The sequence below is a fragment of the Apium graveolens genome, chromosome 4 (genome assembly GCF_009905375.1).
Source record: "Apium graveolens cultivar Ventura chromosome 4, ASM990537v1, whole genome shotgun sequence".
Lineage (NCBI taxonomy): Eukaryota > Viridiplantae > Streptophyta > Magnoliopsida > Apiales > Apiaceae > Apium > Apium graveolens.
Window position 1 is genome coordinate 4,055,942 of NC_133650.1, and position 19,008 is coordinate 4,074,949.

Sequence of the window (19,008 nt, forward strand, 5' to 3'; positions counted from 1 at the left end):
CGTGCATAACTATCAACTTAGTTCCCTTTTCTTTTGCTCCTTAATTCGAGCCACATACTATAATCAAGCAACAAATTCCTAAATATTTACTTATACACTTTCAATCATCCTTTTAATCTCAAAAACCAAGTAATTTGACTTTCATTCCTTATGGCCTATTCGGCCTTATCACACAAAATCCATCAAATACCCACTTTAACTCACATACATACACACAACTCATTCATAGCTATTTAAGTATCATTCTTTTTCATTTTAATCATAAAAATTCGAACCAATCATACATACTAGCGCGCATGCAATTCAATTTTAACTTATCATGCTATCAAACACTTAATCTTTATCAAGTAAGCCAACTAAGTTTCTTAACACAATCGATTTTCACCTAAATCACAACATACATCCATTCATTCATCAAATTAGTCCCTTTTAACTTAATTTAATTCGGCAAAACTCAATTTTACTTCTCAAGGACAAATCAATGACATGCACAACTTGATCCTTTTTAAAACTAGCATGCAATCAATTTTAGGCCATTTATACTTAGTGTTTACCAAGTTTATCTCATAAAATCAATTTCCTTTCTTATTAATACCAAAAATTCGAACTTAACTTAGCATGCAACAATAATTTCATTCCTTATTAATCTAATCACAATCTATCATCATTTTAAACAAGTTAACTCAAATCAAACAACTTTAAAGATTAAAACCATTCGGCCTTTTTCAAAAACAAACATGCAACTTGATATTCTTAATCCTTGAATCACAAATCCACCTATATTTCAACATCAAATCAATAACTCATGCATTTCAACACAATCAACTTGATTCCTTTAAAATAGTAAGGGCCATCCGGCCTTTTAATCAAAACATCACATGCAAACATAAATAAGTGATCTTAAAGTTCTAGAGCTCAGTTTTTAACATCATAGCTCACCACCGGTTCACCGGAGTTCATCACCGGTGGCGGTGGCTTCACGGTGGTGCCCTTATTCGAGGGTGTCCAACCACGAAACCCCGATTTCTCAAAAGAAATGCATCAACACCACATGCAAACTGATTTCAGCACAATAATCATAGGATACGAACTAATCAAGCAAGCCCTCTGTTCTTGGCTCAAAACCGAACCCAAAACACACACACACTTCGGCATGCAAGCCTAATCACACACATGCGCATACTTCTATCTATACATAAGTGTTTAGCAAGAAGAATTAGGGATGATTGATGAGTTTGATCAAGGAAAAAGGAGGTATACCGAGAGAGATTGAAGAGAGAGCCGAGAGAGAGTTGTTCGAGTGAGAGAGAGAGAGTGAAAGAAAAAGAGGAGAGAAAAGAGTGAGTGCACGGAAAAGAAAGAAGAAAATGGGGAGGAATGAGTAATTTATACTCCACCAACACAAGGGCAAAATGGTAATCTAATAACTCCCTTTTTAATTTGCACTTTCTTTCTCTTTTTACTCAAACACAACGAAATTCAAAATAAAAATATTTCTCTCTCGAAAAGTCGAGGATTATTGAAAATGACAATTTTAACACGTAGGTCTCGAAATCAGCTTTTTATCCATTACTCATAATAAGAATTTGAGCGAACGGTTGATTTTATATGAATCCCGCAAACTTGCTTTAATTAATACAATTTCCACATAAAATTGATTTAAAAATACAAAGATCAACAATCAAATTCACTTATTATTTTTAAAAAGTCTCTAGGATCATTACGAAGGTAACAAAACAAATCCCATATTTTTATCCTTCTCGGATGCTTTTATAAAAATGCGCGAAGGTTAATTAAACCTTTACTTAAATCACGTAATTCCTTTAAAATTCACAAAATTGACACAGAACACATAGTCATGCACACAGTCAAGCAATCACACACATATAGTCACATAACGACTCAGGTCTGATCATAGAATCTATCCCTCTTTAATCTTTATCCTCTTTTACGCATACCGGGTCACGTTCAGCCTGACGGCCCGACGCTTAGCGTTTCGATTACGCTTCTCATTATCTTTGCCAATCAACACGTCTCTTAAGACGCGAAATACTTTATTCATTCACTTCACATATAACTCTCATTTTATATTATTTAATTTCCACATTAGGACGGGTTCCGTTCTACCTGACGGCCCGACACCAAGCTTAATTTCTAAGCTGACTCTTTAAATTGGAACGTTTTTATTCACGCTCCTAAACTCTAGTATACAGATAAAATAATCATCACTTAGTCACATAATTATAATCTCATCACATAACACATACTTTATTTTCTTAATTACGACGCAAAATTCTCAGTCGTTACAGACCCCTTTCACAAGGCCCGCCTACTTTACGTTTTTTGGATCGTTTAATTTTAATGGGCTTTTATGTAAGTCCTGCTCCATGCTTACTACTTCACTCACATTTGGGCCCAAGTCTAATTCTGTATTTTTGCTCACGTCCATCATGTGATCCACCTCATCACCCGTCCTTTTTTTTTATTATCTATTATTGCCACACCCCTTTGAGAAATAAATGATTGATTATTTCCTGATTTTATCCCATCACCTTTTAAAGCCTCGGATTTTGCGCCTGTTAGTTCCGTAACCACTAGGTTTGCTAACTGTTCTCCTTGATTTTCTCATCCCCTATCTCGCTCCTGATTCTGTGGAGGATTGCTCGCTCTACCATTACTGTTCCATTCTCCACCTGATTCTGAACTTCGGCCACTGTTACCATCACGACTCCACTTTGCTCCTATCAACCTGGCTGGTTTTCTTAGAGGTACCACATCCATGTTCCAAAAGGCCTGGTAATTTCATTTTCTGGAGTATCAAACAATCGACTACAATATTTATCAGCCTGTCCCAACATCCCACATATGAAACAAAAGGTGGGAATGTTTTCATATTTGAATATGATCCAAAACCAATCGTTTCCTGATTTTCTGATCTTCATTCTTCTCTTCAATGGTTTTGTCAAATTCATGGTGACCCTAACTCTCAAATATTCACGCCAGACCCCTGTAAAATTACTTTAACAGGATTCTACAAACTTCCCAATATAATTTCCAACCTCACGCACCACATTTTCAGACATAAATCTTGCACGTAATTCATGGATTTGCACCCAGAGGTCCATTGTGTTAAGACTGACAGCCCGTGGTATATCCCCCACCCTCATTCTTGCAAAGATCAGAGCTTTTCGGTTAAACAACCATGGACTCCCCTCTATGACTCTTTTAATATCAATCTCGTGATAGAACTGGAACACGTATATATTGACATCCACCTCCTTAATATAAACCCCCCTCTCCGGTCTCTAGAGTGCCGCCATAGGTTACTTTTCATTTTTTAAATATACGGGCTAGTTCCATTTTCATTCATCGTAATACAAGAAACATGTTTTGGCCAATTCAGTCATTTTAAATTAAAATCAGTTGGTTTTAAAGAATAAAGACAGGAGTAAGTCCGGTCGAATTATTCATGATATAACCGACTAAAACTAATGTCACGTGTACACGACACTTGTCGGACCGATCTGATGTGTCGCGCTCTTGACATGTCAGTACCACATAGTTACGGGGTCCACTGACATGTATCCTTACACGTCAAAGAAATAGGTAAATTCCGATCGAATATCGGGCATAATAAACTCAGAACGATCGAATTTTCGGTTCACTTTTTTTTAAAATAACAAGTATTATGAAAACGTGTATTCACTTTTTTCTAGTAGTGAATATGAATTAAAAGTAAACACTTCGTTAATGCGTGTTCACTTTTGATTTTAAAAGGAATATGCATCTTATATATGGGTATTCTTTGTTATTTTTTTAAAAAAAAAATGCATGTCATACTAGTATATTTGGCGAGTATTTGAGCATTGTTCCGTGTCTTTAGATATTTTGTAGAGTTAAATCCTAAAATAAAATATTTTGATCATTTTTTCAAAACTAATAGAACAAAATTAAATTTAAATTTAATTTATTTATTTTTATAAAATGTTTAGTCAAAAAAATAATCATTTCATTCACCGTTCAATTAATCATACATCTTGTTGCGTATGTTCCATTTTACAGTAATAAATTATTAGTTACTTGTCATTTTTAAACTATACGGGCTGGTTCCATTTTCATTCATCGTAATACAAGAAACAGGTTTTAATTATCGATTGCCAATTCAGTCATTTTAAATTAAAATTAGTCGGTTTTAGAGAATAAAGACAGGAGTAAGTCATGTCGAACTATTCATAATATAACCGACTAAAACTAATGTCACGTGTAGACGACACGACAGTGTCGGACCGATCTGATGTGTCGAGGGACACCTCTTTACATGTCAGTACCACATAGTTATGAGGTCCGCTGACATGTATTCTTACACGTCAAAAAAATAGGTAAATTCTGATCGAATATTGGGCCTAATAAACTCAGAACGATCGAGTTTTCGATTAGGTCATTTTCGAACTAGTATTTATTTTGGGTTAAAATTAGTAACTACCAACTAATACTTACCATTTTTTAAGAATGTCGTCGTTTTTTTTATGAATCTGGTCGATATTTGTTGCAAATATTATATTATCAGCAGTTTTACCCATTTCATTCTCATTTCATTCTTTCCTATCAACTAGGGTTATCCATTCGATTATAACCATACCAAATTGAATTTATTTTCTGTTAACGAAATCAAAATCAAAATAGTGAAAAAAAAACTCTACCGAAAATCTAACCAAAATGTATTTAATTTTAAGTCGAAACCTTTATAAATAATTCGGTTATTACCGAAAACCGAAATGTAAAACCAAATTATAAGAATCAAATGATAGCACTTGCACAACTGTACCACTAACTACAAAAATTTGCAGCATGAAGGTCATTACCAAAACATATAAATCATAGTTTGTATAATAACTGGTCACAAGATTTTGCATGCATCAGTATGATTTATGAAGATTTGTTTCTTCGTGTATAAGTATATTAATTAGTAAGAAACAGAAAGTCTGTGTGCTACATAGATTATTTATTGGGTTGTCATTCATAATTAGTGCAAACAAAACAAAATTAGGACCACATGATGCTAATTATTACATTTTACAATAGGAAAACTTAATCACTCAATATGATTCACAATTTAGCTAAGATCACTTGGTTTTGGCCATGTAGTTAAGGACAAGTTAATTATTAATCATGCAGCTTACAAAATGAAATTAGGACCACTATATTTGCTAATTAGTCCACTTTGCAAAGGAGACAACTTGATTAGTATACCTAGGACCACTTTGATTATCCTATAAAAATTACAAAGCCAAAAAAAAAACTAATTATCGATTATATCATGAAATGAGGACCATTTAATTAGCTATATATTAAATTGTATAATTAAGGACCAGTTAACCAGCCCATGACAAAATTCAGAATCTGATTAAGCCGTAGCTTATAATGACATGCATAATCTGGCTATATCTATGTACTTTGCATGATTACTCATTTTTTTATTAATATTTTTTATTTAGGTCCTTTTTTTGTTGTATATGAATAATTTAATGAAGCTGGATACTATAAAATTTCAAAATTATGATGCAAGCTGTGAAAGCTACTGAAATATCAAAAAAAAAATATTCTTATTATTTTACATCTAAGAAGCAGGGACACTTTGGTCTCATGCAGAGTCTCTGTGTCGGATACTCGGACATATGTATTCCCGTATCTGACACACGGATTCTTCCACCCTACTGATATGAAATTTAATCTTCAAATATTGTAGTTAAAATCTAGTTTAGTTAACTAGATTCACGAAATTAAATATCCATGTCTATTATTCACGAAATTAAAATCTAGTTTTGGGTCCCCGGCACCCGTGTCCCTATATTATTATATTCGTCGAATTTCTGTATTCCCATACTCGCACTCCTGCATCCTAGATGTACACAGTACACATGTTAGCTTAGGGCAGCTTAAATTTGTAAATTGTAATCATAGACTAGCTAATCAATGGGATCACAAAATCATCTCACCCTGCCTGTAATAAATTTCTCCAGGCCTGAACTGAAACCAGGCACAAGTCTCTGGAATTCAGTTCAGTCTGAAGTCCATCAAGCTCTCCAAGAATATGGATGTTTCGAAGCATCATTCGATAGAGTTCCGTTCGAGCTCCGAAAATCCTTGTTTAGTGCATTACAGGAGCTCTTTGATCTGCCTTTACAAACTAAATTAAAGAACTCCTCTAAAATCCCTTTTCATGGCTATGTTGGACAACACCCTATGGTTCCACTTTATGAGAGCATGGGTATCGAAGATGCCCCCATTCTCCGAGAATCACAAAATTTTACTAATGTTCTATGGCCTCAAGGCAACCCTGCATTCTGGTAGGTCTTCATGTCGTTTATGTTTATGTTGTATCGCATAAGATCTGTCGTGACCATCCTCTAACACCTTAAAATTTTAGAGTGACTGTCACCTAACTTGGTATCAAAACTCGGTTTTAGGGAGAGGTTATCTCACGATTAAGGGGAGTGTTACAGTTATAGTGCCTAAAATTTGTTTATGTTGAATAGCATAAGGACCATCCTCTAACACCTTAAAATTTTAAAGTGACACTTGGTTTTAGGGAGAGGTTATCTCTCGATTAAGGGGAGTGTTACAGTTATAGTGCCTAAAATTTGTTTATGTTGAATAGCATAAGATCCTATCGTGACCATCCTCTAACTCATTAAAATTTTAGAGTGACTGTCACCTAACCTGGTATCAAAACTCGGTTTTAGGGAGAGGTTATCTCAAGGGGAGTCTTACAGTTATAGTGCCTAAATTTATTTATTTTTCTAGTCACTTGTGCATTTTTTTTTTGCAGCGAAACTGTACAATCATTCTCGGAGCAACTATCTGAACTGGATCAGATAGTAAGAAGAATGGTGTTAGAGAGCTTGGGACTGGAAAAATACTTAAATAAACACATTGACTCTACCAAATACCTTCTTCGGGTTATGAAATATAAAGGACCTGAAAGTACTGATACAAAGCTTGGTTTAACTTCTCACACAGACAAAAATATTGTAACTATACTCTATCAAAACCAGGTCAGTGGATTACAGGTACAAACTAAAGACGGCGAATGGATCACCGTAAAGCCTTCACTTGATTCCTTCATAGTCATGATCGGTGATTCTTTCCATGTAAATCATTCTAATAACCTCAACTTTGTTTCAGAACTTTTTAGTCTGGTGCACATTATTTTTACATTTTTCCGTACAAATTATGCATAATAGTCAGTTTTTCGACTAATTTGGAGTGCTTTTTAAAGGCATGGAGCAACGGGAGAGTATATTCCGCTTATCACAGGGTAATGATGAGGGGATCGGAACCAAGATACTCGGTTGGATTGTTCTCAGTACCGAAAGGAGGGTACATTATAAAAGCCCCGGAAGAGTTGGTGGATGAAGAACATCCTTTGCTGTTTAGGCCATTTGATCATGTGAAGTTTCTTGGATTTTACTACACAGAAGCTGGCCAGAAATGTGAATCTGCACTCAAGACTTACTGTGGTGTTTGATTCTCCGCTGGCTTCCAATGCACGTAGGGCCGTTGTCTGAACAACTTGAATGTGTTTTATAAAGTGTTCTTGTACTCGTTTGTGTGTATTTATTCACCTAGCATCGTCCGTTAGTTTGGAGTTTGTAGTACTCTGGTTTGCTTTTGTTTCAATGCTTTTGGGTTGTTTGTACTTGGTGGAACATGTAATAATGTTGACATATGAGCACTACTTCTAAATTATTCTAAAGATTTACATTTCAAATAACTATATCAACTCATTTGATAAATTTTAGGATAATTGATTCTATAACTTAATAATTCTTTGAAGTCGGTCGATTTTTCAAAAATCGCCGATAAATCGGTCAAAAATATTTGTCCAATTTGACCGATTTTCGATAAATCGCCGATAAATTATCCGATTTTTTAAAAATCATTCGATAAATCGCAAATCGGTACGTCAACCGAATAAGTGCGATTTCCGAAAACTGTATACTAATAATATAGTGTGAAACTATTTTGTAAAAGTTCCCAAACCTTTTCTATGTATCTTTACATTCTCCACAAACTAATCATTTTTAGTGATCTGCCGTTTATCTTAAATAAATGAATTCTTAAAAGGTGACTAGCTAAATATATACAATCCATTTGAACTAGGAAAATACTTAGATTATTATTAGTATGGCATTTAAATTTTTGTAAACTAAAAACAAAAGTTATATATAGAAATTTACAGAGATAGTATATGTATATGTGTAGGGCAAGACAAACTACAACATAGACCATATTGTGCTGCCATTTAGTTGATCAATTTTAACTTGATTTGACAATATTGTTCATGATTGAGTAGGATAGATTTTGATTTTATAAACATACAACATGCCTAGAACAAAAAATCTAGAGCATGTGAAACTAAACAAGATAGCACTGTCATTTATGTTCCTGCAAATGTATGTCCATTGCATACAGTTTAAAGAACATAATCTGGAATCTCTAGCAACTTGCAGGAGCTGAAAGGCGAAGAGCTGAAAGTGCCTCATAGAAAAGCTTAGCTTTCATTCCAAGATATTCGGTCCAAGTCACGGGCCTGTAAAGAGGAGGATGATAGCGATCCACTAATTTTAATAAAGGCGAAATCTCAACATTGTTTGGAGGGCCATAAAGGTAAGCCATGGATAAACGGTGTTGATCACGATTTACTACAACACGATGGAGCACAGACGGGTATAGCCCGTTAGAGAGTATGTGGAGCAAATCACCAATGTTAACCACTAATGCCCCTTCAATGGGAGGCACACTAACCCACCCTATTTCTTCTCGAAATACCTGTAATCCACTTTGATTGCTTTGGTGGAGAATAGTAAGAAGTGAAGAGTCTGTATGATCTGCTATACCAATAGCCCGGCCTGGATCCGGACAAACTGGGTATGAGTTCAACTGCAAGACACCTCCAGAATCATCAAATTCTCCATCTGGGCCGGCCCATGCAATATCTTCTTTGGTTATACCTAGTGACTCTAGCATGATCCACATAAGCTTTCCAGCTAGTTTTTTCATTTCTTTCTGGTATTCTTTTGTAACATCACTGCAAATAGAGAAAAAGTTAATTGGTAGAACACTACTGTTGTTTTCTGATATAAGAACAATTGTCCTTGGCACATATTTGAAAAACTGATTTGTTTTTTTGTAAATGCAATATCTCCATATCTTCTGATCCTGGTCCACATTCATGTTAATAATTCATTTCTTGCTTTATTTGGACAAGGCAACTAGTAAATATATGAAATCTTCTCATCTTCATATATAATTAAAAATCTAGTGCATACCTATCTATAACTAGCACTAGGTACCCTACCAATAAAATATATGTGTGGCCTTGTTTTGTTCTGAATATGAACAACACAGTACACACAGTGTCACGCAGACACCCCCCTCCAAATGACCTCAGTATTGAGGTTCTGAGTTCTGACATTCTAAACAGAAGTTACAAAATTGATTAAATATATAGTGACATGCTATGAATTTGAAAGAATGTAGACTATTTTGCTTAAAAAGAGAACGGACATTTCTGACAAACTCATTTCTGACAATCATGATACTACACGAAAAGTGGACATTTCTGACCAACTTATTTCTGAGGGAATATGATATATGCATGCATTATAACTTCTAAGCTGTAAAAAGGCAAAATAAAACTGTGTGCAAATACCAGAAAGAAGTGTAATCATCTGGCCAGAGTTTGCGAGCATGTTGAACAGGAGAGCCAACAATGGTGAAGCCTTCAGACCACATGCGTTTCGGAAAAAAAGAAGAGATCCGAATAGGGCCATAACCAACAGCTCCATTATCGCACCGCTCAGCTTTAAGTTTGTGTTCATAAGGAAGAGAGAAGAGTTTCTTTGCAGCAGCCTCCATATTGTCAATAACTTGTTTAGGCACTCCATGGTTTATTATTTGAAAAGCACCCCATGTTTTGCATGCATGTACCACATGTTTTGGGCCGTTAATTGGATCATTTAAGTCAATAACTGGTAAGTTGAACTGACCATTAATACCTGGGTTTAAAGAGCAGTTAGTTAGCTCAGAAGCCCATGCATGAGAATCGGGTAAATGTTGAAGTGAGTTCAAGTCCAAGTTTTGGTTGTGGTGGTGTTGAAAAACTGGATGAGTTTCAAAGACATCAGAAAGTCTTGAAGGCATGAATGAAGCTAGAAATATTAGACACTGTGTGTTGTAAAAGAGGTGGAGGTATGAAAGAAGCCTTTGTACTTGGATTCAGAAGAAGATACTAGTGACCTGGCAATTCGCAAAACCAGTTCGGTTTCGGATCGGATCTACTTTCGGATTATAATATATTTGAAGGTCATTCGGATCGGATCGGATGTGATTCGGTTCCGGTCTAATTCGGATTAAAATCGGATAAAATTTGGATTAAGATCGGACATAATTCGGTTCGGATTAAATTCGGTTCGGATATTTTCGGATCATAACTTATTTTTTTTCCAATTTTTGAGATTTAAAAAATATCTTTTTTATTTAATTTAGTATTTTTAATGTAATATAATATACTTTTACAAAAAAATATGATTAAATAAGTATGTTATCATAAAATAAAATTGTTTAAAGTATAATTTTTGCTTATTTCGGGTCATTCGGTTCGGGTATATATTATTCGGTTTGAATCGGTTCCAAATTATAATCGGATCTTGTATTACGAATCATTTTCGGTTAAATTTTTGGTTCGGGTATTTTTCGGATCGGTTTAAATCGGTTTTCGGATAATTATCGGATTATATGATTCGGATCTCAGATCGGATCTCGTTTCATGAATTTCAATTCGGTTTTTCGGATCTAGACTCATTTTTCCAGGTTAGTGTATTTTCCATATTATATATAGAGTAAGATATAGAGGAGACAAAGTGAATGTATATCTTTGTTCATGTCTTAAAACATAAAATTTTGATTTTTTTTCTTTTAAACTTTATCTCTGTACAAATTTTTACATTCAATATAAACAATAGAGGTTGAAACTTCTTTTTTTGTCAAAATAAAACCGTTTGATTTATAAAACAGGAATTTCGTTATAATGGAGTCTAGTTGATAACTCGTGCAAAGCACGGGCTGAGATCAAAATATTAAAATTAAATAATGATTATAGAAATTTATTCTAAATTATAATTAAAATATATAATAAATAAAATTATACGACTATTGTCATTTTTCTTTTGAAACTATATGTAGTTTTCATTAACTCAAATCTTAGAACAATAAACTCAACGTTATTATGTATATGTTGTTCAAAAAGACATAACTAATATTTTACATCAAAACTTTAGCGAAGTAATGAGCAACACACAAGGATAATTTAGCAAAATATTAAATTAACATTTATAAGTAATTGCATATTAGATTTCTTATTGTTAGCTGGATTTGTGTTTTTATATATTTTGTGATCGCATATTTTTTTCTAATAAAATATTCTTTATGAATGTATAAATTTGCATTTGGTGTTCAAATAGAATTCAATAGGTATGAATTTAGAAATTATAATGTATATACGATTCCGTTTATATAAAAATAATATAAATATGTTGTATATAAGAATCAAAAAATGGGTAAAATATTGCATATAGAATTTTAAGTCATATTGATATAGGAGTCAAAAAAAGAAAAAAATTGTATATTTAGATGTATAGTAAGATATAAAAAAAGGTGAAACCAAAAATTTGTGAAATCGAAAAGGGGTGAAACCAAAGTACCCCATAAAAAAGATGATTACCCTTATTAATAATAATGTATAAATGATTCAATTTTATTATTTTAATTAAAAATAAAAAAATCTTGTGAAAATAGAAATATCGTAATTATTATATGATTCCAACAATTTATATTTTGTTAAAAAATAATATAAAACTCTACATGAAAGATAGAAATGTAGGGGTAAAATCAAAATACGACGTAACCGTATTAAGATGAAACCAAGTACCCTATGAAGAAATAATTTAGAATTCTATGAAAATAGAATTGTAATCATATTACAGTTTTAACAATTTTATTATTTTTTATGGTTGAAACCAAAATACAGTTTTTATAATATCCATATCATTTTATTAAAATGGAATTCCACCAACAAATTAAAAAAATCCAAATTAAAATATTCCAATTTAAACACATGACCTATTTACTTGGTCGTGATTTATATTTTTCGAAACCTATTTAGTTTGGCCAATTTATGAACCTATATATTTTAAAACATAATTAAAAATAAGATTCAAATCTATAAAAATAATAAATAAGCATGGCTTATAAAATTCAAAAAATGGGTAAAAATAATACATATAGAATTATAAGTCATATAGAAATCAAAAAGTATAACAATAATACACTTAGAGTTATAACATGAATCATAAAGGTGAAATCAAAAGGCGGTGGAATCAAAAATTAAGTGAAACCAAAGTAACACTTAAAAGAGGTTTCGCTTATTAATAAAAGTTAAGTTATTGATTTATAATTGGTCAGGTGACAACTAAAATAACTAAAGCAAAAAAAATTTAAGTGTGATTAGTCAGCACAATTTTATGTTGTTTGTTTTAATATATCCGGATTTTGGCTTCTGATACGGTTGAATTTCTGAAGAGAATACAAAAGGTAATGAATAAAAATGTAATGACAGCGGATTCGACGGGATATGTATTTTAACGACAAGATTTTGTAATTTAACGAGGTCTCGTGACACAACCTGTTGCATGTTCACCTCATAAGTTTGTAACTTGAATGTATTATCGTATTAATATATTTAATTAAAAAATAAGAAAAACAAAATAAAGGAAGTAGGTGTGTACATGCTCATCGTTGTAAAATTTCAAAAATTACATATTTCAAAGTAGTACAAGATTTTGAGGGTTACTTCCATCCACAAAAAATTATAATCCTCGACTTTCACTCCTTTTTTGTGCGGGGACAGAATCAGAATTTTAAAAGAGTCGGAGTTAAAAAATTCATTATAATTTTTTGAAAAACAGGGGGAGTTTATAAGTGATATTTAACAACTATTTTTAAAAATTGGTTAGAGAGAAAATGAAAACTATTTTTCTTAATATGACGTCATTTTTCTTCAATACTTATAAAATGATATTGAGATCGTTTGGATTTTAGAATTTTAACTTATTATACGAGAATGAGAATAAATTTTTAATATAAAAATATATCTTATTCTTAATTTTATTCTTGTTAACCGGCTTGAAATATCACCGCTAAGCCGTGATATTAAACTATGCAAGTAAATCTCTAAAATAACCCATGTGTGATTTGACAAATTTTACCACATAATTTAACGTGCGGAAGTGTCGGAAAGTGTGTTGATAAGGAGACCAGAAATGAAATGAAAAGAAGTTTGAGGTTAATGTTCTCATTAGACAAGACTCAAGAGAATAAAAAACCAAACAATATCCCTAAACATACATTATGGTCTTGTCTTAATTCTATTAGACAAAAACAAATTCTCTAATTTCACATTTCAAGGTCTAGAATTTTTATGGCCCTATGTAGGGCAATTATATTATTTTAATCACATGCTAATCCATTATTATCCGTCGGTTATGAAACTACTCCTTCCATCTTATGTCAAGGCCCGTTCGGTATTGATGTAACTGTATGCAACAACAATATCTAATTAAAAAAGCTTTTTGCTGAAAAACTATTAGAAAGATGTTTGGTAAATTCTAAAAGTTGTTGTCTGAAAAGTATTTTTGGTCTAGAAGTAACTGTTAGCAAAAACATGTCCCACGTGCTTTTAAAAAAAATGTTTTTTTTAGCTTTTGCACAAAATAGTTATCAGATTCACCATCGAACATTCTCAAAAACCTTATTTTTATATATTATATCTTAAAATATGCATAAATTAAAAAAAATACCAAACAGTTATCTAATTTTCTTAATAGTTCTTGTTCTCACAACACAACAATGTTCAACAGCACTCTCAAACGGAACTATGTGTTCTGTTTTGACTAGTTAACACTCAAATTATTTAAATTTTGACCGCAAATTATGCATAATATATAACTAAATAAATTTTAAAACTAGTATAATTATAAAATGACTAATTTGCACTTTGCATCCCAAAACTTTGGCTGAATCTCACTTCAGGTTTAATATTTTAAACTAAAACAGTTTGCACCCCAAAGTTTAGAAACGCCGTCAATAAGCATCCCTTTAACGTTTCTGACGTTAAGTCAGACGTTAACGTTATTGTCAGAGGGGTATTTCTGGTAATATATATTTTCAAAAAATTTATGCAAATGTAAATTACAGTCTGCATCCCATATTTTATCTTGAATCTCATTTTAGGTCTATAACTTTAAACTATAATAGTTTGCATCCCACAATTATTTTAAACAAATAAATAAATTTATCTAAAATAATTCAATTTTCTTTTTCCAAGTTTATATAATTTAAAATAAAATATAATAAGTCGAAGTATAATATTCTCTCTATCCCACCCAATTTTTTATATTGGAAAATGAGAGTTCGACACGCATTTTAAAATTCTTATGAAATATAATTGCCTCATTTTTTTTAAAAATCTTTTCTTCCAAATAAAAATTTAATGTTAAATTTTTTACACAAAAAAGAAAATTTTAAAAATCAATTATGGTCCTATAATTTGTAGTAGCCTCAATTATGAGACGTATGGAGTATTAAATTAAGAAAAATTAGTAAATAATCATTAGCTAAATAAAATAAGCGTAACGAGAATAATTAAATATAGTATGATTCTAATACTTGAAAATTAATTTAAACGGACAAGATTATATAATATTATATGATATCTACTTGTACAATACCTAAAATATATTCTTAAATTTATAAATAACTTATGCTTTTATAATTTGTAAATTTTATAAATAAAGTAATATCGTATTATAAAATTCTTAATCATCTTTCTCTCTATCTTCTTTCTAATTTCAGTTATATTATAATTGTGAAAACAACACTGAATTAATTATTAATTTATGAGTTTTGTGTAAGTCATAAAATTTTATAAATTAACTTTTTAGAACTTAATATACAACAAATATAGTAAAGATTCCGCCTTAAAAAATTATATAAACTAGACCAAATTAACCAATGGTCCAGTTTTAAAATCCTAATGTGAACATAAAAAATAATATAACTCGATTTATTTTTTGATAATTTGAAATTACCATTATTTTTTGATATCTGAATTACAAAATTCTAGGATGCAAAGTAAGATTTGAGTAAAATTTTAGGATGCAAACTGAAATATAAAAATATTACCAAAAATGCTCTTCTGACAATTAACGTTAACGTCTGACTTAACAGCAAAACTACCAAAGGGATGCAAAAAGTCACCGTTTTTTAAGTTTAGGATGCAAACTGTTAAGGTTAAAAGTAATAGAGATTCAGCTAAAGTTTTGGGATGTAAAGTGCTAATTAGTCTTATAAAATATATCTAATTTTCTTTCAAATGTATTTTTAATTTTTTTAAAAGAAAATAATACATAATTTTTTATAATTATCGGTCAAACATTGGTCAATTTGATTACATATTAGTCAAAACAATACACATAATATGAGATGGGGTACTAAAGTCGCTTGCACATTCGGTCTGGTGGGCCTAAATCACAAGATTACAATCATATTAACGGAAATGGAAATGAGATTCTTATAATTTTTATAATTTTTTTTGATTATATATTATACGAAAATTTTGGTTAAAATTGGGTCAATTTGACCGTAAAAAGTCAAACATAACAGATAAATTGGGACGGAGGGAGTATATATGTTAACACAAAATTTAAACAATTACTAAACAGATGTTCGAGAGTACACAAGTCAGTGAAGCATAAAATTTGTGCTGCCTCTTTTCACCACTCTACCTAAATTCATGTTGAAAAACTAAAGCAATAATCAGCGCTACAACAATATTCTTCATGTTGTTGGATGCTCCATTTGATCCTGCAGCCCAAAAATACAGATAAAAAGTGTTTGTTAGCCCAGTTAAAACCCAATAAATCTACTTATCTAGTTATCCACTTCCACCAAAACTGGGCTTGATATGAGCCCAATCATATGTTGTGGATATCGAAAATCACATTAGTATAGTACATTTACCGTGACACTAACTCTTAGTATTTGCTCACACGCGAAGTGGAAAAATTCTACTCTCTCCGTTCCTCTCAATTATTATCGTTTCTAAAAATTGTTATAAAAAAAATTAAAAAAATTCTTTTTCTGAATAAAAATTTAAACATTCTATTTTTATTTAGAAAAAAAATTTAAAAAAAAACTAATTCAGAACTATACTTTATATTCATTTTAAAATGCGTGTCAGACACTCTCTCAGAAACGATAACGATAACAATTGGTCGGGACTGAGGGAGTAGTTTTTAAACTTTTTAAACTTATTATCAGATTATAATTGGACCTTTTGCATCAGCTTGATATTCCTTCGTACCGTTTATTGGCGAGCCTGAACTAGTCTCCGGTGGCGCCGGCGGCGTCCCTAATCCCAGGTTCTTGCAATCTGCACCCAAGTAGCCTGAAAACAAAGTAGATACATATATAGCTTTCGGTAACAAGTTTACGAGAAGTCAAGAGTCAAATTTTAGTAGAGCATATGCACGCGATGTATTTTTAATGGGAGACTTATGGACAAGCGATTGTTAGCAGCATATTGTATCGCATAAGTTTATGTGTTACCGCAACAATCGTATGTCCCTGATTAGCCCCATTTTTAATTTATGTATATAAGTAGGGAAATGCTATTTACGGATCATATTTTTAGTTTCCAGAGTTTTTAAAGCATGAAATGACAAATCTACCCCGACATATACAATAAAAAAATAATGTTGAGGTATTTTCGTCTTTTAATACCTTTTGAGCTCTGGAAATAAAAATTTTGATCTGGAATTAACATTTCCCTATAAGTATCTCACGTACCAAGTCCACAAATATTTAAGGTTTGAGTTTCAGCAGAGTCATCCAAACGTTTAATCACAAGGCCCATAAGTTTGATGTGAATATGGATTGCAGATGCACAAAAGACCCATGAGGCCAGGTTTTGACCATGCATTAAAAAACCCGGGCTTTGATCGGACCGGACTTTCCGGGCTTTGACCTTGACTGGTCGGACCGGCCTTTCCGAAAATGTTAGAGCCCGTTTGGGCCCTCGAGGCGGGCCTAATCGGACTTTTTTTCGGGCCGAATCGAATCAGATCGGGTTTTTTCTAATTTAAATCGGATCGAGTTTAATTAGAGATTCCGAAGACTACAAACGTTAACAACTAACACACATAAAGATGCAATGAAGAAGGCAACTTACATTGTTCAATACAACCAAAGGAAGGGTTATTTAACAAATTTGCAAACCCCTGATTACATTGGCAGGAATGGGTATTACTAGTTTCATCAACCACGCAGTCTCCATTGCCACACCAGACGAGATTACAAGCTGAAAAAATAATTTATCGTCATTTTCAGTTCGTGTATTGTAAATATAGTTTCTATGCCAGTTAATTTTAAGCGAAAGATAAATTTAAATTATTACGGCTTGAAGCATTGAAGGGTTTGAGTGCTGGAAGCGGTGGCGGTGGAGCTCCACTTCCACACTGAAAATCGATTGTGCCTGCAGTTTCATAAATCATCGATTATCTATTAGTATCGTTTTTAAGAAAAATACTAGAGGTACCAAATTGGATTTATAATGCCACATCACCAATAACACGGGGGGAGGGAGAGAGAGAGAGAGGGGGGGAGAGAGAGGGAGAGAGGGGGAGAGAGAGAGAGAGAGAGAGAGAGAGAGAGATGCAAAATAAATAATGGAGACATCTAATTTCATAAAGAATGGGCTTAAAATGAGTTGTAAAACAGATGTGGAACCAAGAACGTGGAACCAAGAACAAGAACAAGGAGCAATGAAAATATGAACCTCATTGCTAGAGTGCTCTGACAAAACAAGTGGCATAAAACAGAGAACTAAAGCAATCCATATGATTACACAACTTTCATCTGTGTGCATAAATCTATTTTTGACTATATACCTTGAAAATCACATCGTTGGAAGGTAAAAGTATATACTATTGAGAGAGAGAGAGAGAGAGGGAGGGAGGGAGGGAGAGAGAGAGAGAGAGAGAGAGGGAGAGAGAGAGAGAGAGACGTACAATTAGGGAGAGCACAAGAAGGAAAGGCAAAAGCAACAACAGGAATCTGCTTCCAACCAGGTTTACAATCACATTCAACCCCAAGTAATGTTGCATTTGAAACTCTGCATGTCCCCTCTCCACAGTTCACTATTGCACATGCTAGACCTGTAAAAAACTTCACACCATTACTCTTACCAAAAATGTATACAGGCTTCGGCTCAAATGAGAACTAAAAAATCGCGAAAATCATTCCCGAACATCGTATACCTTGGAGAGGTGGGAAAATTTGGGAAGTAGTAGTAATAAAATGAATGCAAGAGAAACAGAGGAAGAGGAGTTTGAAAGAAGGAGAAAGAGAGAATTTGAAAATGCAGCTTCCCATGATTTGAGGCGAATGGACTGCCACTCTTTGAAAGTTGAATTTGTAGCTTAAAGACTTGCTAGTGTAATTCTCATAGCTGTTACATTTATACAAAACTATATGTTTGAAGGGAAATAAATCTTCCATTTTTTTAATATTCTCGAAAACAAATAAATTATAATTACATGATGATCACGGTCCGGTTTGGTTCGGTTTATATATTAAACTGTAACCAAACCGCATAACTGCGTTTTGAAAAAAAAAAAAACCAGCCCGAACCTCGTAACCCGATAAAACCAAACCACTCGGGTCGGTTTTATTCAGTTTGATTTAGCAGATTTTGGCTGTTTACGACATTTCTTATTAATGAACTCGGTAAATAAAATAATTTCTTCTTTTTTTCTTATTTTTTCAACAACATTTATTCTATTTAAACTTTCCTTCTTACAATTTACATAATTAATAATATAATTATGT

At 32.5% G+C, this 19,008-nt stretch overlaps 3 protein-coding genes across 4 annotated transcripts; 1 reads left to right on the top strand and 2 right to left on the bottom strand.

Moving 5' to 3' along the window:
- Positions 1-5,926: 5,926 nt before the first annotated feature.
- On the top strand, positions 5,927-7,699 carry LOC141717515 (putative 2-oxoglutarate-dependent dioxygenase AOP1). The gene is made up of 3 exons (XM_074519630.1): positions 5,927-6,347; positions 6,830-7,151; positions 7,280-7,699. Exons 1-3 carry the CDS (start codon positions 5,974-5,976, stop codon positions 7,526-7,528), a joined length of 945 nt encoding a protein of 314 aa, XP_074375731.1. The 5' UTR covers positions 5,927-5,973; the 3' UTR covers positions 7,529-7,699.
- Positions 7,700-8,235: 536 nt separating this feature from the next.
- Positions 8,236-10,247, bottom strand: LOC141717512 (gibberellin 3-beta-dioxygenase 1-like). Its single transcript, XM_074519627.1, has 2 exons — positions 9,716-10,247; positions 8,236-9,091 (listed from the first exon to the last, which is right to left on the bottom strand). The coding sequence occupies exons 1-2, from the start codon at positions 10,204-10,206 to the stop codon at positions 8,500-8,502; spliced, it is 1,083 nt and encodes a 360-aa protein (XP_074375728.1). The 5' UTR covers positions 10,207-10,247; the 3' UTR covers positions 8,236-8,499.
- A 5,476-nt stretch (positions 10,248-15,723) lies between these two features.
- LOC141717516 (uncharacterized) lies at positions 15,724-18,627 on the bottom strand. 2 transcript variants are annotated; one of them, XM_074519631.1, is made up of 6 exons: positions 18,438-18,627; positions 18,189-18,335; positions 17,576-17,653; positions 17,351-17,479; positions 16,454-16,567; positions 15,724-15,984 (listed from the first exon to the last, which is right to left on the bottom strand). In XM_074519631.1, exons 1-6 carry the CDS (start codon positions 18,550-18,552, stop codon positions 15,902-15,904), a joined length of 666 nt encoding a protein of 221 aa, XP_074375732.1. In that variant the 5' UTR covers positions 18,553-18,627; the 3' UTR covers positions 15,724-15,901. The 2 variants fall into 2 exon arrangements, with proteins under 2 accessions (XP_074375732.1, XP_074375733.1); XM_074519632.1 differs by having other exon boundaries at positions 15,725-15,984; positions 16,484-16,567; positions 18,438-18,626.
- Between the last annotated feature and the right edge of the window lie 381 nt (positions 18,628-19,008).